At 44.1% G+C, this 21,238-nt stretch overlaps 1 protein-coding gene across 1 annotated transcript in view; it reads left to right on the top strand.

Moving 5' to 3' along the window:
• SLC27A2 (solute carrier family 27 member 2) overlaps positions 1 to 21,238 on the top strand; it is a 36,007-nt gene that overhangs the window by 12,265 nt on the left and 2,504 nt on the right. The window contains exons 3-9 of the mRNA XM_079954274.1: positions 242 to 400; positions 3,104 to 3,228; positions 11,465 to 11,659; positions 12,288 to 12,378; positions 13,867 to 14,065; positions 15,497 to 15,594; positions 18,924 to 19,054. Coding sequence (XP_079810400.1) covers positions 242 to 400; positions 3,104 to 3,228; positions 11,465 to 11,659; positions 12,288 to 12,378; positions 13,867 to 14,065; positions 15,497 to 15,594; positions 18,924 to 19,054 — 998 coding nt within the window. The remainder of the gene's footprint in view (positions 1 to 241; positions 401 to 3,103; positions 3,229 to 11,464; positions 11,660 to 12,287; positions 12,379 to 13,866; positions 14,066 to 15,496; positions 15,595 to 18,923; positions 19,055 to 21,238) is intronic.

Raw genomic sequence — 21,238 nt, 5'->3', positions numbered from 1 at the left:
TTGGAGCCTCCCTCCTCCCTGGCCAGCAGGGAGGGAGGGAGAGGAGCTGCTTCCTTTGAAACCCGGGAAATTTAAGGGACATCATCCATAAGGGACAGCAGTGGGACACGGCGCTGGGATAAGGGAGTTTCCCGCCAAATAAGGGACGATTGACAGCTATGCTTGCAAGATGTTCGGGATCCAAGGTACAACTGTACTTGTTTCCCGTCTAATGAAAAACAAAACTTTTCTCTTCACACAGGTCTCCCGAAAGCTGCGTTGATTACCCATGAACGCACATTATTGGCCTGTGGTCTGATCATTGCCAGCGGTGTTACTTCAGCAGATGTTATCTATACCGCTCTGCCACTCTATCATAGTGCTGCCCTTTTAATTGGGGTACATGGCTGCATCCTGCAAGGTAAGCGGGGCTTAGTTGGATTAATAACTTGACTTTGTTTTGGAAAGCGTGTTCTCCTTCATGGAGAGCATGTGTTGCAGTGGGGTCTTACAAGACATCTCACTGTTGCTGGGCGGGTAAAGGTAGTTAGCCACCATTGCAGTTGGGCTCCTCTTGTCGTTGGGGAGAATTTGATGTTGCCATTTAATGATTGACAGCCAAGAAGTTTTATATTCCCTGCACGCAACGTTGAGCTTCCTCTTTTCACTGCACGCATCAGATTATCCTCCCACCCTCCCTATATTTAGGGTTGTTCGCACAGACCTTGCTATGCCTGTCGTGGGGCAGGGGCCTGGTAGGAATTTTGTCCATTTGGCTGATTGGCTGGTGCCATTTGGTTTTTGTCTACTGCGTAGCAAATCGTCACAACTTGTAAGGCTGCAGTTAGGCACTGGTTTTTATAAATTGGTTCGGTGGAGGAGCATGGATTGGCTGTGCCTGCCCCTCCAGTGCTGTTGCTGCAAGGGTATTCCGTTAAAGGAACCCAGGGGCTCGCCATGCTTTTGTCCAAACCCCTGTCAAGGGGCTAGGGCCATGCAAGAGCCCCTGGGAGCATTTGGGGAGAGGTGAGGGCATGGTTCCCAGCTCCATCTTTCTCCCCAAAATGTTTTCCCTTTCTTACTTTCGCGGGCGGGCGAATGTCAGTCTGTCCCCAGGCGGGGACAGATAGTCGCAACCAATGCCTAAGCAACCACTCACATTTTCTGTACAGTGGTACCTCGAGTTACATATGCTTCAGGTTACATACGCTTCAGGTTACAGACTCCACTAACCCAGAAATATTACCTCTGGTTAAGAACTTTGCTTCAGGATAAGAACAGAAATCATGCTCCGGTGGCACGGCAACAGCAGGAGGCCCCATTAGCTAAAGTGGTGCTTCAGGTTAAGAACAGTTTCAGGTTAAGAACATTCCTCCAGAACGAATTAAGTACTTAACCCGAGGTACCACTGTATTTTAATAAAGTTGTGACCAAAATTATGCCAAAAACCTTAAACAAAAAAATTCTGTGTGAATTGTGTTTTATTGGGGCGGCTTGGGGACCTCGACACGCAATGAGCTTCCACTGTAGCATGTTTACTCGGCTTCTAGCCACCGAACTGAGCCAGGAGTGTAGAATCAGCATTTGTTGGCCCTTGCCCCCATCGTTCCTTCATATACATTTCCCCGAAGGTACCTGGGATCTTGACGCAAGGGAACAGCTCCCACACCACATGCCCTTAGAGGCTCTTGGAGAAATAACTATGGGTGCAAACTGACAGAAATACGTTTTGATGCTGCTCATTCAGGGACAATACCGTTTGAACTGAGTGGAAACAAATTAGGATTTGCTGCAGGCATGGGAACTTCTTGCCTTCCCGGATATTGTTGGAAGTTCAGTTCCCATCATTCCTGCCTATTGGTAGTGCTGGCTAGCACTGGTGAGAGATAATAATAATAATATAATAATAATTTATTATTTATACCCCGCCCATCTGGCTGAGTTTCCCCAGCCACTCTGGGCGGCTCCCAATCAAGTGTTAAAAACAGTACAGCATTAAATATTAAAAACTTCCCTGAACAGGGCTGCCTTCAGATGTCTTTTAAAGATAGGATAGCTGCGTATTTCCTTCACATCTGAAGGGAGGGCATTCCACAGGGTGGGCGCCACTACCGAGAAGGCCCTCTGTCTGGTTCCCAGTAATCTCACTTCTCGCAATGAGGGAACTGTCAGAAGGCCCTCGGCGCTGGATCTCAGTGTCCGGGCTGAACGATGGGGGTGGAGACACTCCTTCAGGTACTGTATACAGGACCGAGGCCATTTGGGGCTTTAAAGGTCAGCACCAACACTTTGAGTTGTGCTCGGAAACGTACTGGGAGCCAATGCAAATCTCTCAGAACCGGTGTTATGTGGTCCCGGCGGCCACTCCCAGTCACCAGTCTAGCTGCCGCATTCTGGATTAATTGCAGTTTCCGGGTCACCTTCAAAGATGGGAGTCTTAACAACATCCAGAGAACCACAGGTTCCCCATCCCTGATTTAGTGAGTTGTCCTTTTAAAACCTTGATTGCGTTAGCTTTGACCATGCCGTAAGCCAGTTGTTTGTACCTTTTCCATGCACTGCCGATTCACAGGGTTCTGAGAATTTCAGGAGGGTGCGGTATGCCTGAGGAGTTGATCTATAAGCACAATTTCCAGGGAGGGACTATGTGGGTGTGTCTACGATTACCCATCACACAGGCTCAAAGATGGCGGAATGAGTTTTTAGCAAAGTGTCTGCTCAACGGTTCTGCGTTACTACACACAACACTTTTACGCAGGGGAGCGTTCAGAAATGTGAGACTGTATTCTGAACTGGCGCAGTCCAGAATTCTGCCACCCGGTCCTGTACATGGGCTCTCAGACAGGAATGTGCAGTCCTTTAGGACTGCTTGCACTTTTCCCACAGCAGCATCAGAAGATGATACACACCGTACTTTTCTGTGTATAAGACTAGGGGTTTTTTACTCAAAAATAATGTTTGAAAACAGGGCTCGTCTTATACACGGGCCGGGTGATTGGTTGCAGCCCCCAAAATAGGGGGCGTCTTATACACGGTGGGGGTGTTATACATGGAAAAATACGGTATATCCTTCAGTAGGGGTATGTGTGTTAGTGTCTAATTCCACTGCCTCGTTTGCTTGTAGGTGCTACTCTTGCATTACGTTCAAAATTTTCAGCTACCCAGTTTTGGGATGACTGCAGAAAATACAACGTAACTGTCATACAGTACATCGGAGAGGTGCTTCGCTATTTATGCAATGTGCCCAAGGTAAGTTATTCCTCTGACATCTGTGTATGTGTGTGTGTGTGTGTGTGCGAGAGAGAGAGAGAGAGAGAGACAGACAGACAGACAGACAGACAGACAGACAGAGAGCTTCTACAGATATTGTTAGAACTGCTCTTGATTCAATGCCTTATTTATTTATTTATTTATTTATTTATAGTATTATATATATGGTTTGTTAGCACTTGTGGCTTCTGTTAAGTTGTGGGTGAACATATCAGACGACACAGCGATTCTTCAAACAGCTCTTGTTTATTCACAGGCCAGAACAGAACTGAACTGAAGGGTTCAGCCAGCCTGCTTATATAGAGCTCCAGTACTTTACTGTAACAACTTTTGATCCCTTATTTGCATAACTATCTACAGTATCCCCCTGCTGGCCCAGGGTGAGAACTTCAGTACATAACAGCTTCTGTAAAAAAAATTAAAATCTGTACCTTCACATGAACTCGAAAGAGGCCCGTTTCTTAGATGGTGAAATTAATTCTAAAGAAAGACTTGGGCCAAGTTCATTTGTTGGATCCACAGCTGTTCCGGATTAAAGCCGCTCTTGCACAACTTGTGACTCTCTAAGCCGGGGGGGGGGGGGGAATGCTTTTCACGCCAAGGGCCACATTCCCTTCCGGAAAACCTCCCAAGGGCAACATACCAATTTTACTGTTTAGTATTAGACTCTGATGGATTGTTGAATGTTGCTTTGTCTGATATAAGTTGTTTATTTTAACATTATTGTGACTTTTATATTGGATCAGATTGTCACTATTAATGTTTGATGTTTTATTATGCTTTTATGTCCTGAAGCTGTACAACCCAGCCAGATGGGCGGGGTATAAATGAAATATTATTATTATTATTATTATTATTATTATTATTATTATTAGTGGAGCCAAAGGCAAAAGTGGGCAGAGCAATGGAAGTGAATTTCCCTTTTGTATGGTAGGCTGGTTGCCACATGCTCTCATTGTTAAATTGTGGGTGAACATATCAGACGTCACAGCGATTCTTCAAACAGCTCTTGTTTATTCACAGGCCAGAACAGAACTGAACTGAAGGGTTCAGTAAGCCTGCTTATATAGAGCTCCAGTACAACGTAACTGTAACAACTTTCTGTAACTATCCAATCACTAATGTCACTTTCGATCCCTTATTTGCATATGTGGACCTGAACTATCTATCCCCCTGCTGGCCCAGGGTGAGAACTTCAGTACATAACACTCATGTACCCAGCTCCTTCCATCCAGACCACAAGAGACATTATCAGAGGTCGTGGGCACATTCTAGCCAGACAAAAGCACTTGAGGAGGGAGTGAATCAGGGCCTATGTGGGTTGTGACCTGGGGAAAGTCCCAAAGGCCAGAGAGACAAGGAGGGATGCATTTAAGTCCCCGGACCTGAGGTTTCCCCTCTTGCTCCAACCTGAATCTAATTCCACCGGCTATACATGACAGCCCATCAGAAACTTCAGAAACCTTCTGTTCTACTGCTTTTCTGTAGCTACAAAAACAAAAGGTTTGTCAGGCTGCAGTCCATAGCTGGTAGGCTGCAGTTGGCTTGGATCACAAGTTATGCAAGCTGGAGGTAAATTAAGGTACCGTGGACTTTGTACATCAGAAACTTAAACGATTCTAAGAAATTTAATTTTTAGTTTCTCAGCTGCCCTTTGCACTGTAGGAGGGACTGGAATCTACCAGGAATGTTCCGCATAAGAATACTTGCTGGTGCAATGCCAATTGAAGCACCTCCAGCAACCCCACTCTGCATTGTCCATTGCAAGTGGTGGGAGGTGGAGTCTATAGATTATGGCGGACTAAATTGTCTTCTGTATCTGGGTTGTCTTTCAGGACCTTAAAGCTCTGCAGCTCTGAATACAGGCACAATTGCATTGCTGAGCTTGACTCTATAAACAGCACCCCTTAAAGCACCTTTGTGACACCATGGCCAAGCAGTGCTTAGGTGGGCAGAATCAGTTTTTGAAAGAAAATAGACCGTTCTTCTAACGCAGCTTAAAAATTTATTAAACAAATAAGTCAAATGGTGCAGAGGGATCTAGAATCTCTGAGAGGAAGGTGAACCCCCATAGGTATACCACGGTCAAGATATTTCCCTCTGTTCACTTTACATGCCAGTTGTAGAACAGTACAATGGTACCTTGGTTCTCAAACTTAATCCGTTCCGGAAGTCCTTTCCAAAACCAAAACGTTCCAAAACCAAGGCTCGCTTTTCCATAGAAAGTAATGCAAAATGGATTCATCCGTTCCAGACTTTTAAAAACAACCCCTAAAACAGCAATTTAACACGAATTTTACTATCTAACGAGACCATTGATCCATCAAATGAAAGCAATAAACAATGTACTGCAGTCACACAATCATCAATCAGTAGCTGAAGTGGGTTCCACACAGTCACAAAAACAAAACAAAAAGAACCGCAAAAATAAAAAAGCAAAATAAATAGCAAAAACAGACAGACCTCAGCGTAACACTCAAAACGGAAGTGTGGCACTCAAAACAGAGCACACTCGACTTTCGAAAAAATGTCGCAAACCAGAACACTTACTTCCGGGTTTGCAGTGTTTGGGTTCCAAGTTGTTTGAGTACCAAAGCGTTTGAGAACCAAGGTACCACTCTATTAGATTTGAGTTTTGTACGCACTATTTAAGCAAGGGAAATTGTGGCTTAAATGGCTGCATTTGGTTGCAAGCAGAGATATGCATGAGCTTAAAACACGAGCTGAACACTTTATTTATTTAATCTTCCTTAGGGGCGTAGCTAATTGAACACCAGGTTTTCCAGTTAATACGCAATTAAACTGAATAGTGGGAAGTTTACACCTGCCTCAGTCTGTTTGGCTGCAAACCAAACAGAAATAAATGGCTCCAGCAATCCTTTGGGATATCAAATGAGCAGTCTTTAGAGCCCGGTTCAGGAAGCAAAACCTGGTGTCATGTGACTCTAAGTATAGAGACACATGAATCTCACTGGAAGAAATGTTAAGGGATCTGTTCCAGAAGGAAAGAGAGCTAAAGTTGGGGGCTAAACTAACGGATGCTAACTGAAAACTGAGTTCCTCTACCTATCTCTATCTTAAGACAGGTTCCTGTATTTGCTTGCAGTTAATATGTTTTGCGTAAGGGACGTGGGTGGTGCTGTGGGTTAAACCACAGAGCCTAGGACTTGCCAGTCAGAAGGTCGGCGGTTCGAATCCCCGCAACAGGGTGAGCTCCCGTTGCTCGGTCCCTGCTCCTGCCAACCTAGCAGTTCGAAAGCACATCAAAGTGCAAGTAGATAAATAGGTACCACTCTGGCGGGAAGGTAAACGGCGTTTCTGTGCACTGCTCTGGTTCGCCAGAAGTGGCTTAGTCATGCTGGCCACATGACCCAGAAGCTGTACGCCGGCTCCCTCGGCCAGTAAAGCGAGATGAGCGCCACAACCCCAGAGTCGGCCACGACTGGACCTAATGGTCAGGAGTCCCTTTACCTTTACCTATGTTTTGCAGTATGAATATAGTGGTTCAGCAAGGATTTTCAGTCGTGTCTGGAAGAACACTCTGCACATTTCCTCCAACAGAAAACTCTCCAGTGAAGAGTTACAAAAACCAGCTGACTTTTATGCCAGCCATTTTAAGAATTTAATTAAGCTCTGAGCAGCAGCGGCGGGGGCATAGACTGTTGTCAAAGTTGGCGTGCTCAGTTACCTGATCCAAGGAAATCACTTCAAAGCCGGGAATAAAGCCCACAGATGTATATTTGTGATAATGAGGGTGTAATACAAAACAAGGTGGCTTTTAGCGATGCGATTTGCTTTTCCTGCGGGTGTTATAAAACTCTTTAGCAGTAAAGGTAAAGGTAAAGGTACCCCTGCCCGTACGGGCCAGTCTTGACAGACTCTGGGGTTGTGCGCCCATCTCACTTAAGAGGCCAGGGGCCAGCGCTGTCCGGAGACACTTCCGGGTCACGTGGCCAGCGTGACATCGCTGCTCTGGCCAGAGCCAGAGCCGCACACGGAAACGCCGTTTACCTTCCCGCTGGTAAGCGGTCCCTATTTATCTACTTGCACCCGGAGGTGCTTTCGAACTGCTAGGTTGGCAGGCGCTGGGACTGAGCAGCGGGAGCGCACCCCGCCGCAGGGATTCGAACTGCCGACCTTTCGATCGGCAAGCCCTAGGCGCTGAGGCTTTAACCCACAGCGCCACCTGCTTTTAGCGATGCGATTTGCTTTTCCTGCGGGTGTTATAAAACTCTTTAGCAGTACAGATCATTAAAGGGGAACCACGGAGCTTAATTTCCATGACAGAAACAGGAGGAGCGAGAACTGTTGGGTTTTTTTTACATAAATATAAAGATCACAATGTTAGGCAACACACACAAAAAAGTTATTTTTTCGATTGTCATCTTGTGTTTCCATCCAAAGGAGCCCAGGGAGGCAAACTGTTAAAACAATACAATTTAAAAACATTTTTGTTTAAACAACGATGACAACCACGTACCCTCACAACTGATGATTTCAGAATTGCCAGAAATATTATCATTTAGCCACTGAATGCTAAGGTGAAACAGTAATGTTTTGCCTAAATGTTAAGAATGAGGGGTTCACATACACCTCACCAGGCAAGGCATTCCATAAACCCGGGGCCTCTACTGAGAAGGCTCCGTCATGGGTTCGGCTGCACTCAGTAACAGCGTTTTCTCATGTTCCACTCTCCCTGTTTACAGGTGCATTGGTTTTTTATTTTATCTTTAAAGGAATTTTATTAACTGAGACAAAATATATGTGGGACACCAAAAAAATCACAGTCCTTTCAGAGTTACATATATTTGAAATGTTAACAGGAAAAAAATAAACAAATATCAGTACATTGTAAGTGGTTCATAACCAGACTTTTTAAAAAAGCACATTATTTTTGTGGTGCGATTCCTTTTGGATTTGATCATAGCTCAGATCTAACCTTTGCCGCCTTTATTTTGCGTCATCTCCTTTACTCAGGGGGAAAGGGATGAATGGAAAACAGAGGGACGGACGGCGGGTTAATAATAGCTCACCCCTAGAGAAGCTTTTTAAGCGGAAAAATTAATCTCAGGACTCCCATGGTCAAAGAAGCAAGAGCGGGGGGGAAATACATGGAAGGACCAAAGCTAGCCATTGTGGTGTCATGTGGATAGAACATAAGAAGAACCCGCTGGATCAGACCAAGGACCATCTGGTCCAGCATCCTGTTCTCACAGTAAATTGAAATTGAAATAAATATGAAATAGAGTAGTACCTTGAGTTACAGACGCATCAGGTTACAGACTCCACTAACCTAGAAATAGTACCTCAGGTTAGGAACTTTGCTTCAGGATGAGAACAGAAATTGCGCAGTTGCGGCAGCAGGAGGCCCCATTAGCTAAAGTGGTACCTCAGGTTAAGAACAGTTTCAGGTTAAGAACAGACCTCCAGAACGAATTAAGTTCTTAACCCTAGGTACCACTGTACTTTATTGTCACTTGTACAACTTGTATACATTGAGATTCGACGAGCACCCCCCACTCAGCTCTCAGGTCTTAATTCCTCTTGTTTACTGACGCACACCCACCAAACCCTAAAGTCAGTTGCCCTGTTATTATCTTTTCATTCAGCAGCCTAACAGCCCATGGATAAAAGCAGTTCTTTACCCTGTTGGTGTGAACTAATCATGCTTCTATATCTTCTGCTCAAGGGCAGGAGATCAAGAAAGTGCCGGCTAGGGTGTGAATCATCCCTGAGAATTTTCCTCACTCTCCTGAGGCAACATTCTTCCGCGGTGTCATCCAGCGGATTCACGGGACAGCCCATAATATCTTGTGCTGTATTCACCGCCCCCTGTAGGCACTTCCTATCAGTTGATGTCAAACCAGCGTACCACACCGTGATGCACTATGAAAGGACACTTTCTATTGTGGACCGGTAGGAGATCATCAAATGTTGATTGACATCATTCTTTCGCAATACTCTGAGGAGATGGAGTCTCTGTTGGGCTTTCTTAACCACCTGGGTTGTATTGATTTTCCAAGTAAGGTCTTCACTGAGATAAACTCCTAGGAATTTAAAGGTAGAGTCTCTCTCCACACAGCCCTCCCCGATGTACAGCGGGGCTAGTTCTCCTCTCTTCCTCCGAAAGTCCAACACCATCTCCTTTGTCTTGCTAATCTAGTAGCCAACTAGATTCATGTGGGGAAAACTCTTGAACAGGATTTGAGCACAAGAGTCCTCTCTCCTCCTGTGTCTTCCAGTAGCTGTCATTCAGAAGTCTCACTGCCCCCAACCTTGTGTCCTAGAGTGTCCTTTTCATCTTTTCAATTTGTATACCGTCTTTCTATCTTACAATACTCAAGGCGGTTTACAAGCTGAAGAAAGAAAAAATGTACATCTTATAACAATCTAAAGCAATACAGAAATGTGACAATAAAACAAAATTTTAAAATAAGCAACCTACATCAAAAAAGTAACATTCAACAATCATTAGAACAGTATAAAATAATAATGTCAACATATAAAAGTTAAACAGAAATCCACTCAACAGTTCCAATAAATAATTTCTAAACTATAATCAATAAAACAATGGCAAGCCACAGTACAGTAGTACCTCGGGTTAAGTACTTAATTCGTTCTCGATGTGCGTTCTTAACCTGAAACTGTTCTTAACCTGAAGCACCACTTTAGCTAATAGGGCCTCCTGCCGCTGCTGCCGCGCCGCGTGATTTCTGTTCTCATCCTGAAGCAAAGTTCTTAACCCAAGGTACTATTTCTGGGTTAGCGGAGTCTGTAACCTGAAGCGTATGTAACCCGAGGTAAAGGTAAAGGGTAAAGGGACCCCTGACCATTAGGTCCAGTCGTGACCGACTCTGGGGTTGCGGCTTTATTGGCCAAGGGAGCCGGCGTTTGTCCGCAGACAGCTTCCGGGTCATGTAGCCAGCATGAATAAGCTGCTTCTGACAAACCAGAGCAGCACACGGAAACGCCGTTTACCTTCCCGCCGGAGCGGTACCTATTTATCTACTTGCACTTTGTGCTTTTGAATTATTTGGTTGACAGGAGCAGGGACCAAGCAACGGGAGCTCACCCCGTCGCGGGGATTTGAACCGCCGACCTTCTGATCAGCAAGTCCTAGGCTCTGTGGTTTAACCCACAGCGCCACCCGCGTCCCAATCCGAGGTACCACTGTACATAAAACAATACAGTACGGATTGAGAAGCAGAGACTAGAGGGTGGGGCAAGGCCTTGCCTGATGAAATCTCTCCCCTGACAGTCCTTGAACTCTGAATAATGACTCTTGTTTTTCTGGATGGAGGAAAGAGAAGGAAGTATGTAGAAACTTGCCTGTTGTACAACAGGATGTCGTAGCTTGGTGGTAGAGCAACTGCCTTGCATATAGAAGCTCCTTAGTTCTATCCCCAGCATGTCCAAGTTAGGGCTGGGAGAGACCCCACCCCCCTGAGTGCACTTGCCAGTCAGTGTAGACAGCCCTGAGCTAGATGGACCTATGCTCAGACTCAGTATAAGGCACAGTAAAGATTTGCATTGGTTTCTCTGCCCACTTTTGCCCCTGGGAACGGGCACCATTGGTTTTGATAAGACAATTCTGACTTTTGATGTACGTTTCCAAGCACAATTCCAAGTGTTGGTGCTGACCTTGAAAGCCCTAAACGACCTTGGCCCAGTATACCTGAAGGAGCATCTCCACCCCATCACTCAGCCAGGACACTGAGGTCCAGCTCCGAGGGCCTTCTGTCGGTTCCCCCCCTGCGAGGAGTGGGGTTACAGGGAACCACGCAAAGGGGCTTCTTGATAGTGGCGCCCGCCCTGTGGAACGTCCTCCCATCAGATGTCAAGGAAATAAACAACTATTTGATTTTTAGAAGACATCTGAAGGCAGCCCTGTTTAGGGAAGTTTTTAATGTTTGATGTTTTATTGTGTTTTTAATATTCTGTTTGGAGCCACCCAGAGTGGCTGGGGAAACCCAGCCAGATGGACGGGGTATAAACAATATATTATTATTATTATTATTATTATTATTATTATTATTATTATTATTCCAATCCTTTATAAGGCAGCTCCCTGTGCTTCTCATAGAAGCCTCCACCTTCTGCTGACGAGTGTGGATTACTTTTTGCATGTATAAAATACTGCAATATGGCTAGCTCATTCTCTACTGAACACTGTTAATGCCCTTCTGGTATCATGAGTTCTTCCTTTTATTTCCAGAAAGATAACGATCACAACCATAGGGTAAGAATTGCCTTGGGTAATGGCTTAAGGGCTGACGTTTGGAGGGAATTCATCCGGAGGTTTGGAAACATACGCATTTTTGAGTTTTACGCAGCCACGGAAGGCAATGTAGGCTTTGTGAACTATACTGGGAAAATCGGAGCCGTGGGAAGATTAAATTATTTGCATAAGGTAAGTGAAAATGTGTTTCAGTGGTCCCTGTTTACCAAGATTAGACATGATACTTCAGATTGAATATGTATATATAACAATATTTACAAAGCTTGTTTAATTTTGAAGATACAACAACGTTGTCAGAAGCTCACACTAACAGAATCCATGCATCATGATCTGAACCTCTGTATTAATACAGGTGGGGTTCCGTTCCAGGCCCCTGTGTTTTTGCGAAATCACATAAAATGGGGAGCACCCTGGAGAGTCCTAGTGACTCGCAAGGAGACCTGCCTCAGATCCCAAAGAGGACCTCTTCAGGCTCCAGGGGGGATCTCCTCGCAAGCCGGAGGGGCAGTGGGGCTTTGTTGAGCTGCTTAGCCTCACCGCCTAACAGCTGATGTTCAAGGTAGCGCAGCAGCCGTCGCTGCTTCTAAGTGCACCAGCTGAAGAAGTCCACCGCACTTCCATGCACGTATATGATGCTTAAAGTGTTCTCTTTTTTTATATAAACAGTATTGGGGGTCTGTATGAAGAAAAATGCAATGTATATGTAAATGTGATGTATATGAGACCTCTGGGTATAGGGCAGTATATAAATTCAATTAATAATAATAATCATTATCATCATCATCACCATTTTCATTAGAAAATAATGCGCTATGACCTGATTAAATATGATGTAGAGAAAGATGAACCTTTCCGAAATGAAGATGGCTACTGTATAAAAGTTCCTAAAGGTACATATGTTTTACTTCTTTATTTGCCGGTAAAATTCAGTGCTGCTATTTTTTTGAGCTGCCATTTTAGTAGGCCTTGTTTGCACATCATTTTGAAGTGCGGAAAACAATAGGCCTTTTAAAGGTTGCTGGACTGCAGCTCCCATCATCCCTGAACCCTGGCCATGCTCACTGTAGCTGATGGGAATTGCAGTCTAGCAACATCTGGAAGGCCACAAATTCCCTACTTGTGAACGAAACAACTCCATCTGTGAAACACTATCCCCAAGGAAACATGCCTGACACCGTCACTAACCGTCACTAAGACCTTTATATTCACTCAAATGTTTTGTAACTAAGAGAGCCTTCCTCTACGGTGGTGTTTATCTGGGGTGACTAGGACTTGTCAATATTACATTATTAGATGAGCATTTTGGGTATTTTGTATGATACATTGTTTTAAATTTGAGGGTTTTGATTGGTTTTGTCTGTTTTATTTTATCTCATTAATTTAATAATAATAATAATAATAATAATAATAATAATAATAATAATAGTAATAATTTATTTATACCCCGCCCATCTGGGCGGCTTCCAACAAAACACTAAAATACAATAACCTATTAAACATTTACAGATAGGTAGCCGTGTTGGTCTGCCATAGTCAAAACAAAAAAAATTCCTTCCAGTAGCACCTTAAAGACCAACTAAGTTAGTTCTTGGTATGAGCTTTCGTGTGCATGCACACTTCTTCAGATATCTGAAGAAGTGTGCATGCACACGAAAGCTCATACCAAGAACTAACTTAGTTGGTCTTTAAGGTGCTACTATTAAACATTAAAAGCTTCCCTAAACAGGGCTGCCTTTAGATGTCTTCTAAAAGTTTGGTAGTTATTTTTCTCTTTGATATCTGGTGGGAGGGCATTCCACAGGGCGGGTGCCACTACTGAGAAGGCCCTCTGCTTAGTTCCCTGTAACTTGGCTTCTTGCAGCGAGGGAACTGCCAGAAGGCCCTCGGTGCTGGACCTCAGCGTCCGGCCAGAACGATGGAGGTGGAGACACTCCTTCAGGTATACTGGACCGAGGCTGTTTAGGGCTTTAAAGGTCAGCACCAACACTTTGAATTGTGCTCCGAAACGTACTGGGAGCCAATGTAGGTCTTTCAAGACCGGTGTTATATGGTCTCGGCGGCTGCTCCCAGTCACCAGTCTAGCTGCCACATTCTGGATTAATTGTAGTTTCCGGGTCACCTTCAAAGGTAGCCCCACATAGAGCGCATTGCAGTAGTCCAAGCGAGAGATAATTTATTTTTTAAAGCAATTAACAAATGTAATAATAGATAGATTGATACATAGATTGTACCCAGCCCATCTGACTGGGTTGTCCCAGCCATTCTGGGCGGCTTCCAACAGAATATAACAAAACAGAGTGAAACATCAGGCCTTAAAAACTTCCCAATATGGGGCTGCCTTTTTATACTTGCTTGTTGTTGTTTTTTGTTCCCTACAGGTGAAGTGGGACTGTTAGTTTGTAAAATAACACGGTTTGCACCATTTAGTGGATATGTGGGAGCCAAGAGCCAGACTGAAAAGAAAAAGCTCAGAGATGTGTTCCAGAAAGGGGATTTATATTTCAACAGTGGTGATCTTTTAATGATTGACCATAACAACTTCATTTATTTCCATGACCGAGTTGGAGACACATTCCGGTTTGTTGGCTTTTTATGTATATTTATGACCTTTAAAAGGTGAAAGCAAATAATTGTGGGTTCTTAATGTATGCAGCAAGGGACACGGGTGGCGCTGTGGGTTAAACCACAGAGCCTAGGACTTGCCGATCAGAAGGTCAGTGGTTTGAATCCCTACGACAGGGTGAGCTCCTGTTGCTCAGTCCCTGCTCCTGCCAACCTAGCAGTTCGAAAGCACGTCAAAGTGCAAGTAGATAAATAGGTACCACTCCAGCGGGAAGGTAAACGGTGTTTCCGTGTGCTGCTCTGGTTCGCCAGAAGCGGCTTAGTCATGCTGGCCACATGACCCGGAAGCTGTACGCCGGCTCCCTTGGCCAATAAAGCGAGATGAGCGCCACAACCCCAGAGTCGGCCACGACTGGACCTAATGGTCAGGGGTCTCTTTACCTTTTAATGTATGCAGCTCATCAGAAAGATGATGTGCAGCAGAGAATTTGAGTGATCATGTCACTGTGCAGGTTGGGGGACAAACACACACACCTCTCTCTCTCTCTCTCTCTCTCTCTCTCACACACACACACACACACACACACCCTCTTTTGTTGACCTCTTACTGAATATGTGAGCTTACAATGAAAAATATTCTGTCAGAAATGGGTAGCACCAACATGCAAGTCATCACTTAGTGATGCCAACAATCAGCAGATGAATGTGTGGACTTATTCCAAGTCAGTCCACATACTGACCTGCAGAAATGGCAACATGAAATGGCCTTGAAGAGGGGGTTCCGTATTATTGTGTCAGGGCTGGAGCCACAAAAGCTGAACCCGGAAAACATTTCCATGGATTTGGAAATCCATTTCCCTATGTGGTAGCTAGTCAGAAGTTCAGTTTGGGGCATCTTCCAGAGGTTTATATGGTCTCAGGCTCTGAACTAGCCCCACCCACCCAGGGTGGCCATTAGGCCCTGTGGTCTAAACCACTGAGGCTCTTGGGTTTGCTGATCAGAAGGTCGGCGGTTCGAATCCCCGTGACGGGGTGAGCTCCCATTGCTCGGTCCCAGCTCCTGCCAACCTAGCAGTTCGTAAGCAATTGCAAGTAAATAAATAGGTACCACTCCGGCGGGAAGGTAAACAGCGTTTCCGTGCATTGCTCTGGTTCGCCAGAAGCGGCTTAGTCCTGCTGGGCACATGACCCGGAAGCAGTACGCCGGCTCCCTCGGCCAATAAAGCGAGATGAGCACCACAACCCCAGAGTCGTCTGCGACTGGACCTAATGGTCAGGGGTCCCTTTACCCTTTACCTATATTACTTGCAGGTTAGTTACTTAATTTGTATGGCTACATCTCTGCAAAGGAAAGTGGCGCAAGTGTCCATTATTTTGCAATGTTACTTGCTCTGAGTTTGTTTGCTTTAATGGGATTTTCTCCCCTGCTGCCCCCCCCCATCTCAGATGGAAAGGAGAAAATGTTGCTACAACTGAAGTTGCAGATATTCTGGGACTGATCAACTTTATTCAGGAGGCAAATGTATATGGTGTGCCCATTCCAGGTATAGTATGAATGCTCTGGTGTCAAAGGTGATAGTTTTGTGGCTTCTTGAAAAGAGAGAGAAAAATGGCCTTCTTTCCATCATTGTGGCTGCTACACTCCCTCAACACTCACCCTAAGTGATCAGAAGATCTCTGTCCCACCTTCTGTATTTTCCTCATAACACATTTGAATTTTTTGTAACCATGATTGCAGAGTAATGTATCAACATTAAAAAAAGATAGCAGCAGAGAAGGGAGTCATTAACTTTCTAGACAAAACCAAATACTGTTTTTCAGCATTTGTAAACACATTTTGAGTTGCAGAGAAGGGAAGTTGAATTAGGATGAATGCAATCAATTTTTAAATATTGGGAAGTCCGTGACAGAAGTGGATATTTTGTATGAACAGAAATATTAACTTAGTGGTACCTTGGTTTAAGAACAGCTTAGTTTATGAACAACTTGGATTAAGAACGCTGCAAAACCCAGAAGGAGGTGTTTTGGTTTGTGAACTTTGCCTTGGAATAAGAACATGTTTTGCTTCCTGTTGAGTGTGTTCCATTTGTAAATTGAGTCCCCCGCTGCTATGGGAAAGCACGCCTTGGTTTAAGAACGCTTTGGTTTAAGAACGGACTTCCAGAATGGATTAAGTTTGTAAACCAAGGTACCACTGCATACATGTCTACTCAAACATAAAGCCACACTAAGTTCTATAGGACTAAGTGCAAAGGATTGCAGCCTTATTTTACTATATACTTTTCTTTTCTCTAAAAGAATAAAAGACAGATCAGCGACAAGTTCTATTTATACAATTATGCACATTTTTTAAAAAAATATGTATTTATTTATATACCCTTTATATGCTGAAATGGCATCTAACCAGTTTACAATTATAAAATCAATAAAATTGTAATTACAAATCATAAGATCAATACAAATTAAAATACACAATAACAATTCCATTGGGGCATTGAAACACCCCCAATTAAATATAGAAATGAATGCAATGAATACAAAATTTTAAAATACAATTATTATCATTAATAATAATAATAATAGTAATAGTAATATCCTGCCCAACAGAATATTAAAAAGCACGATAAAACACCAAACATTAAAAACAATAAAACAAACCATTACAAAGCACAACAATCAGAAGAATTAAATGTGATTATGTGATTAAATGTGTTATGTTTTCAGTAAACGTCTTTTTTAAAAAAGAAAAAGGAAAAATAGCAAACAATAGGAGTCTTTTGCTGGGTGCTCCATTTCTGCCACCGACATTTAGAGCTTGATTACCAAGTGTGCTTCAAGCTGCTTTCCTTTGTTTTCACCTACCTCTGTTGAAGAGGTAAACACCTAATTGCCATGGGAAAGATTTCGCCAACAAGAGAACTGAATAATAGTCCAGAGTTCCTTATCCTCTCCTCAGATTATGTTACAGCAGATGGAGGAAATATAGCTCAGCTCCCCTTGGGCCTAAAAAACCAAATAGAAGACTGAAATGCCTAATTTCAAAGTGGTCTTGCAGCAAGGGGGAGAGTAGCAACTTGTGGTAACCCTTCACATTTTTTTATTATCCCTAGGCTAAACCTTTTCACCCCTTTTAGATAGATCCTATATATTTGCCACCTGACGTAAGTTCACAGGGACAGAATCTCTCCTAAACACTTGAGCCGATCTTGCAGATTCAGGTGTGAGCACCAAATATTCTATCCCAAACCACAAATCCTTTGAGTAAACAGTATTCAATGCCAGGTGTTCCTTTCCAAGTGACAAAAAGCACAGATTAGCTCAGAAGAAAGTATGCAACCATGTTTTCACAGCCCTGGCTAGGGGCTCCTGTGTCAATAACATTCAAGGTCATAGACCTTAGAAGCCCTGGGAGGAGGCTGGTTCCATCAAGACTATTCCAGCCCCTTCCCCTTAGGTTTTGGCTTAAAAAACTGTAGTCCTTTCACCTATGTGTACAAGGAAGCTCTCTCATCCCACACATAGCATGACTACAGTGTCAAACAGCCGTGGTTCAGCTGAAACCTCCAGGTGCCCAAAGCACTTACCGAACTGGAGAGATGGGCCTGATAATTTGGCTGTTTCTAGTTCATGTTCTTGATGTAGGGCAGCGGTAGACTTCAGGCAGCTATGGTCTTCTTCTCCAACTCATTTGGATTTGCACAGAAAAGGTCTAAGGGTTAAGTTGTTGTTGTTGTTGTTGTTGTTACCCTGCCTATCTGGCTGGGTTTCCCCAGCCACTCTGGACGGCTCCCAACAGAATATTAAAAGCACGATAAAACATCAAAACGTTAAAAACTTCCCTAAACAAGGCTGCCTTCAGATGTCTTCTAAAAGTCAGATACAGTGGTACCTCAGGTTACAGATGCTTCAAGTTACAGACTCCGCTAACCCAGAAATAGTACCTCGGGTTAAGAACTTTGCTTCAGGATGAGAACAGAAATCGTGCTCCGGCGGTGCAGCGGCAGCGGGAGGCCCCATTAGCTAAAGTGGTGCTTCAGGTTAAGAACAGTATCAGGTTAAGAACGGACCTCCGGAATGAATTAAGTACTTAACCCAAGGTACTACTGTAGTTGTTTATTTCCTTGGCATCTGATGGGAGGGCGTTCCACAGGGTGGGCGCCACTACCAAGAAGGCCCTCTGCCTGGTTCCCTGCAACCTCACTTTTCGCAGTGAGGGAACTTTCAGAAGGCCCTCGGAGCTGGACCTCAGTGTCCGGGCTGCATGATGGGGGTGGAGACGCTACTTCAGGTATACTGAGGTAGTCAAGTATACCTTGACTACTTGACAAGTTGTCAAGACAGTCTGTTTTTTATGATTTACACTGTTCGAAAAATTTTCTAGTAAGCTGTATCAGGAACTTCTTGAGACGTGGTTTAGAAACACAAGCAACAGATACAATGGGAAAAACTGATTTTAATAAATGATTACATAATATTTGTTACTTAAGAGAAGTGTTGAAGCCGCAAAGGGATAGAGGGAAGTCAACTAATATAGCAGGGATTCAAACTAGTTTTTCCAGAACAGAAAGAAAGTGACTATAAAGAAAGAAAGAAAATAAGGATTACAAATGTATTTATTTCTGAGACCTGGTGTATAGAATATTCAAATTACCGTTTGTACCCTTTGAACAATTAGTGTACTTGACTCATTCTTTTTCGTTTTATATTATTTACATTTTTTTCTTTTTCTTTTTTTCTTTTCTTTTTATATTTTTCCTTTTGATTTTTGAATATTTGGATGTAATGTTTAATTTATGCTTTCTTTGTAATTTTTAAAATGCAATAAAGATTTAAAAAGAAAAAAGAAACGCAAGCACCAATGATTGCTTTGCAGGTCACGAGGGCAGGATAGGCATGGCATCCATACGCCTAACAGACGGCTGTGAATTTGATGGGGGACAACTCTACAAACACGTCGTAGACTACCTGCCTGCTTATGCAAGGCCTTGTTTCGTGAGGATCCAGGTAAGTCTGCCTTACTAAGGACCATTTTCACCATGGAACAGGTTCTAGTATTAGTGGAAGTTACAATACGGTAGGAATCTACGCATCTATGATTCTACCGCTCCTGTAAGAAGACTGATAACGGCATTCAGGCTTTTTTTTAGAGAAAAGGCAAGCAAGAGTCAACAGGATGTTGTTGTTGTTGTTTAGTCGTTTAGTCATGTCCGACTCTTCATGACCCCATGGACCAGAGCACGCCAGGCACTCCTGTCTTTCACGGCCTCCCGCAGTTTGGTCAAACTCATGCTGGTAGCTTCAAGAACAGTATCCAGCCATCTTGTCCTTTGTCGTCCCCTTCTCCTTGTGCCCTCCATCTTTCCCAACATCAGGGTCTTTTCCAGGGAGTCTTCTCTTCTCATGAGGTGGCCAAAGTATTGGAGCCTCAGCTTCAGGATCTGTCCTTCCAGTGAGCACTCAGGGCTGACTTCCTTCAGAATGGATAGGTTTGATCTTCTTGCAGTCCATGGGACTCTCAAGAGTCTCCTCCAGCACCATAATTCAAAAGCATCAATTCTTCGGTGATCAGCCTTCTTTATGGTCCAGCTCTCACTTCCATACATCACTACTGGGAAAACCATAGCTTTAACTATATGGACCTTTGTTGGCAAGGTGATGTCTCTGCTTTTTAAGATGCTGTCTAGGTTTGTCATTGCTTTCCTCCCAAGAAGCAGGCGTCTTTAGAAAGGTATAAAATGATGCATAAAAAGGAGAAAAAGGACAGAGAAATGTTTTTCTCCCTATGCATCATAACACTAGAATTCTAAACGTTGGAAGAGGACGGACAAAAGAACATACCGTACTTTTTAACACAGTGCGTTTGAAATTGCTCCCACAAGGGGCGGTGTTGGCCAGCAGCTTGGATGGCATTAAAAGAGGAGCTCAGTCAGTAGAGCCTGAGACTCTTGATCTCGTGGGTTCGAGCCCTATGTTGGGCAAAAAGATTCCTGCCTGCCAGGGGGTTGGACTCGATGACCCTCATGGTCCCTTCAAATTCTACAATTCTATGGTTCTAAATTCATGAAGAATAATGTTATCAGTGGCAACTAGCCCTGATGGATGTGTTCTATGTCCACAGTCAGAGGCTGTATGACTCTGAATCCTGGAAGCCAAAGGAGGAGAGGGTGCTTTTTCTTTGGGCAATGTTGATTAAGGATACTTAATCCAGAGAGGTGCATACTCTAGTTATCTCCCGCTTGGATTACTGTAATGTGCTCTATGTGGGGCTACCTTTGAAGGTCACCCGGAAACTGCAATTAACCCAGAATGCGGCAGCTAGACTGGTGACTGGGAGTGGCCGCCAGGACCACATAACACCAGTCCTGAGAGATCTCCCATTGGCTCCCAGTACGTTTCCGAGCACAATTCAAAGTGTTGGTGCTGACCTTTAAAGCCCTAAACGGCCTTGGTCCTATATACCTGAAAGAGCATCTCAACCCCCATCGTTCAGCTCAGACACTGAGATCCAGCACCGAGGGCCTTCTGGCGGTTCCCTCATTGCAAGAAGTAAGGTTACAGGGAACCAGGCAGAGGGCCTTCTCGGTAGTGGCGCCCGCCCTGTGGAACGCCCTCCCTTCAGATGTGAAGGAAATAAGCAGCTATCTTCTTTTTAAAAGACATCTGAAGGCAGCCCTGTTTAGGGAAGTTTTTAATATTTAATGCTGTATTGTTTTTAACACTTGATTGGAAGCTGCACAGAGTGGCTGGGGAAACTCAGACAGATGGGCAGGGTATAAATAATAAATTATTATTATTATTATTATTATTATTATTATTATTATTATTATCATCATCATCATTAGGAATTGTAGCTCTGTGAGGGGGAAAAGCGTGTTCTCCTTCATGGAGAGCACGTGTTGCGGTGGGGGCCGCCAGGACACTCCAAAGTTGGGGGACGGGCTAATTGATCGTTGGCCACTGATGCGATTGGGGCTTCCCTTGTTGTTGGGAAGAAGTTAATGTTGCCATTTATTGATTGACAGCCAGAAATAGTAAAACTCCTTGCACGAGGCTAGGGCTTCCTCTTTTCGCCCGTGCATTGGATTGCCCGTCCCCCCCCCCCCTCCCTAGAATAGGGTTGTTTGCTTTGACCTTGCTATGCCTGTCATGGGGTTGTCTGCTTTGGAGCGAGGGCCTGGTAGGAATTTT

The sequence above is a fragment of the Podarcis cretensis genome, assembly GCF_951804945.1.
Source record: "Podarcis cretensis genome assembly, chromosome: 14".
NCBI classification, from domain to species: Eukaryota; Metazoa; Chordata; class Lepidosauria; order Squamata; family Lacertidae; genus Podarcis; species Podarcis cretensis.
Note: the sequence above shows the minus strand (reverse complement) of the source record. Positions and strands in the feature narration are given on the sequence as shown.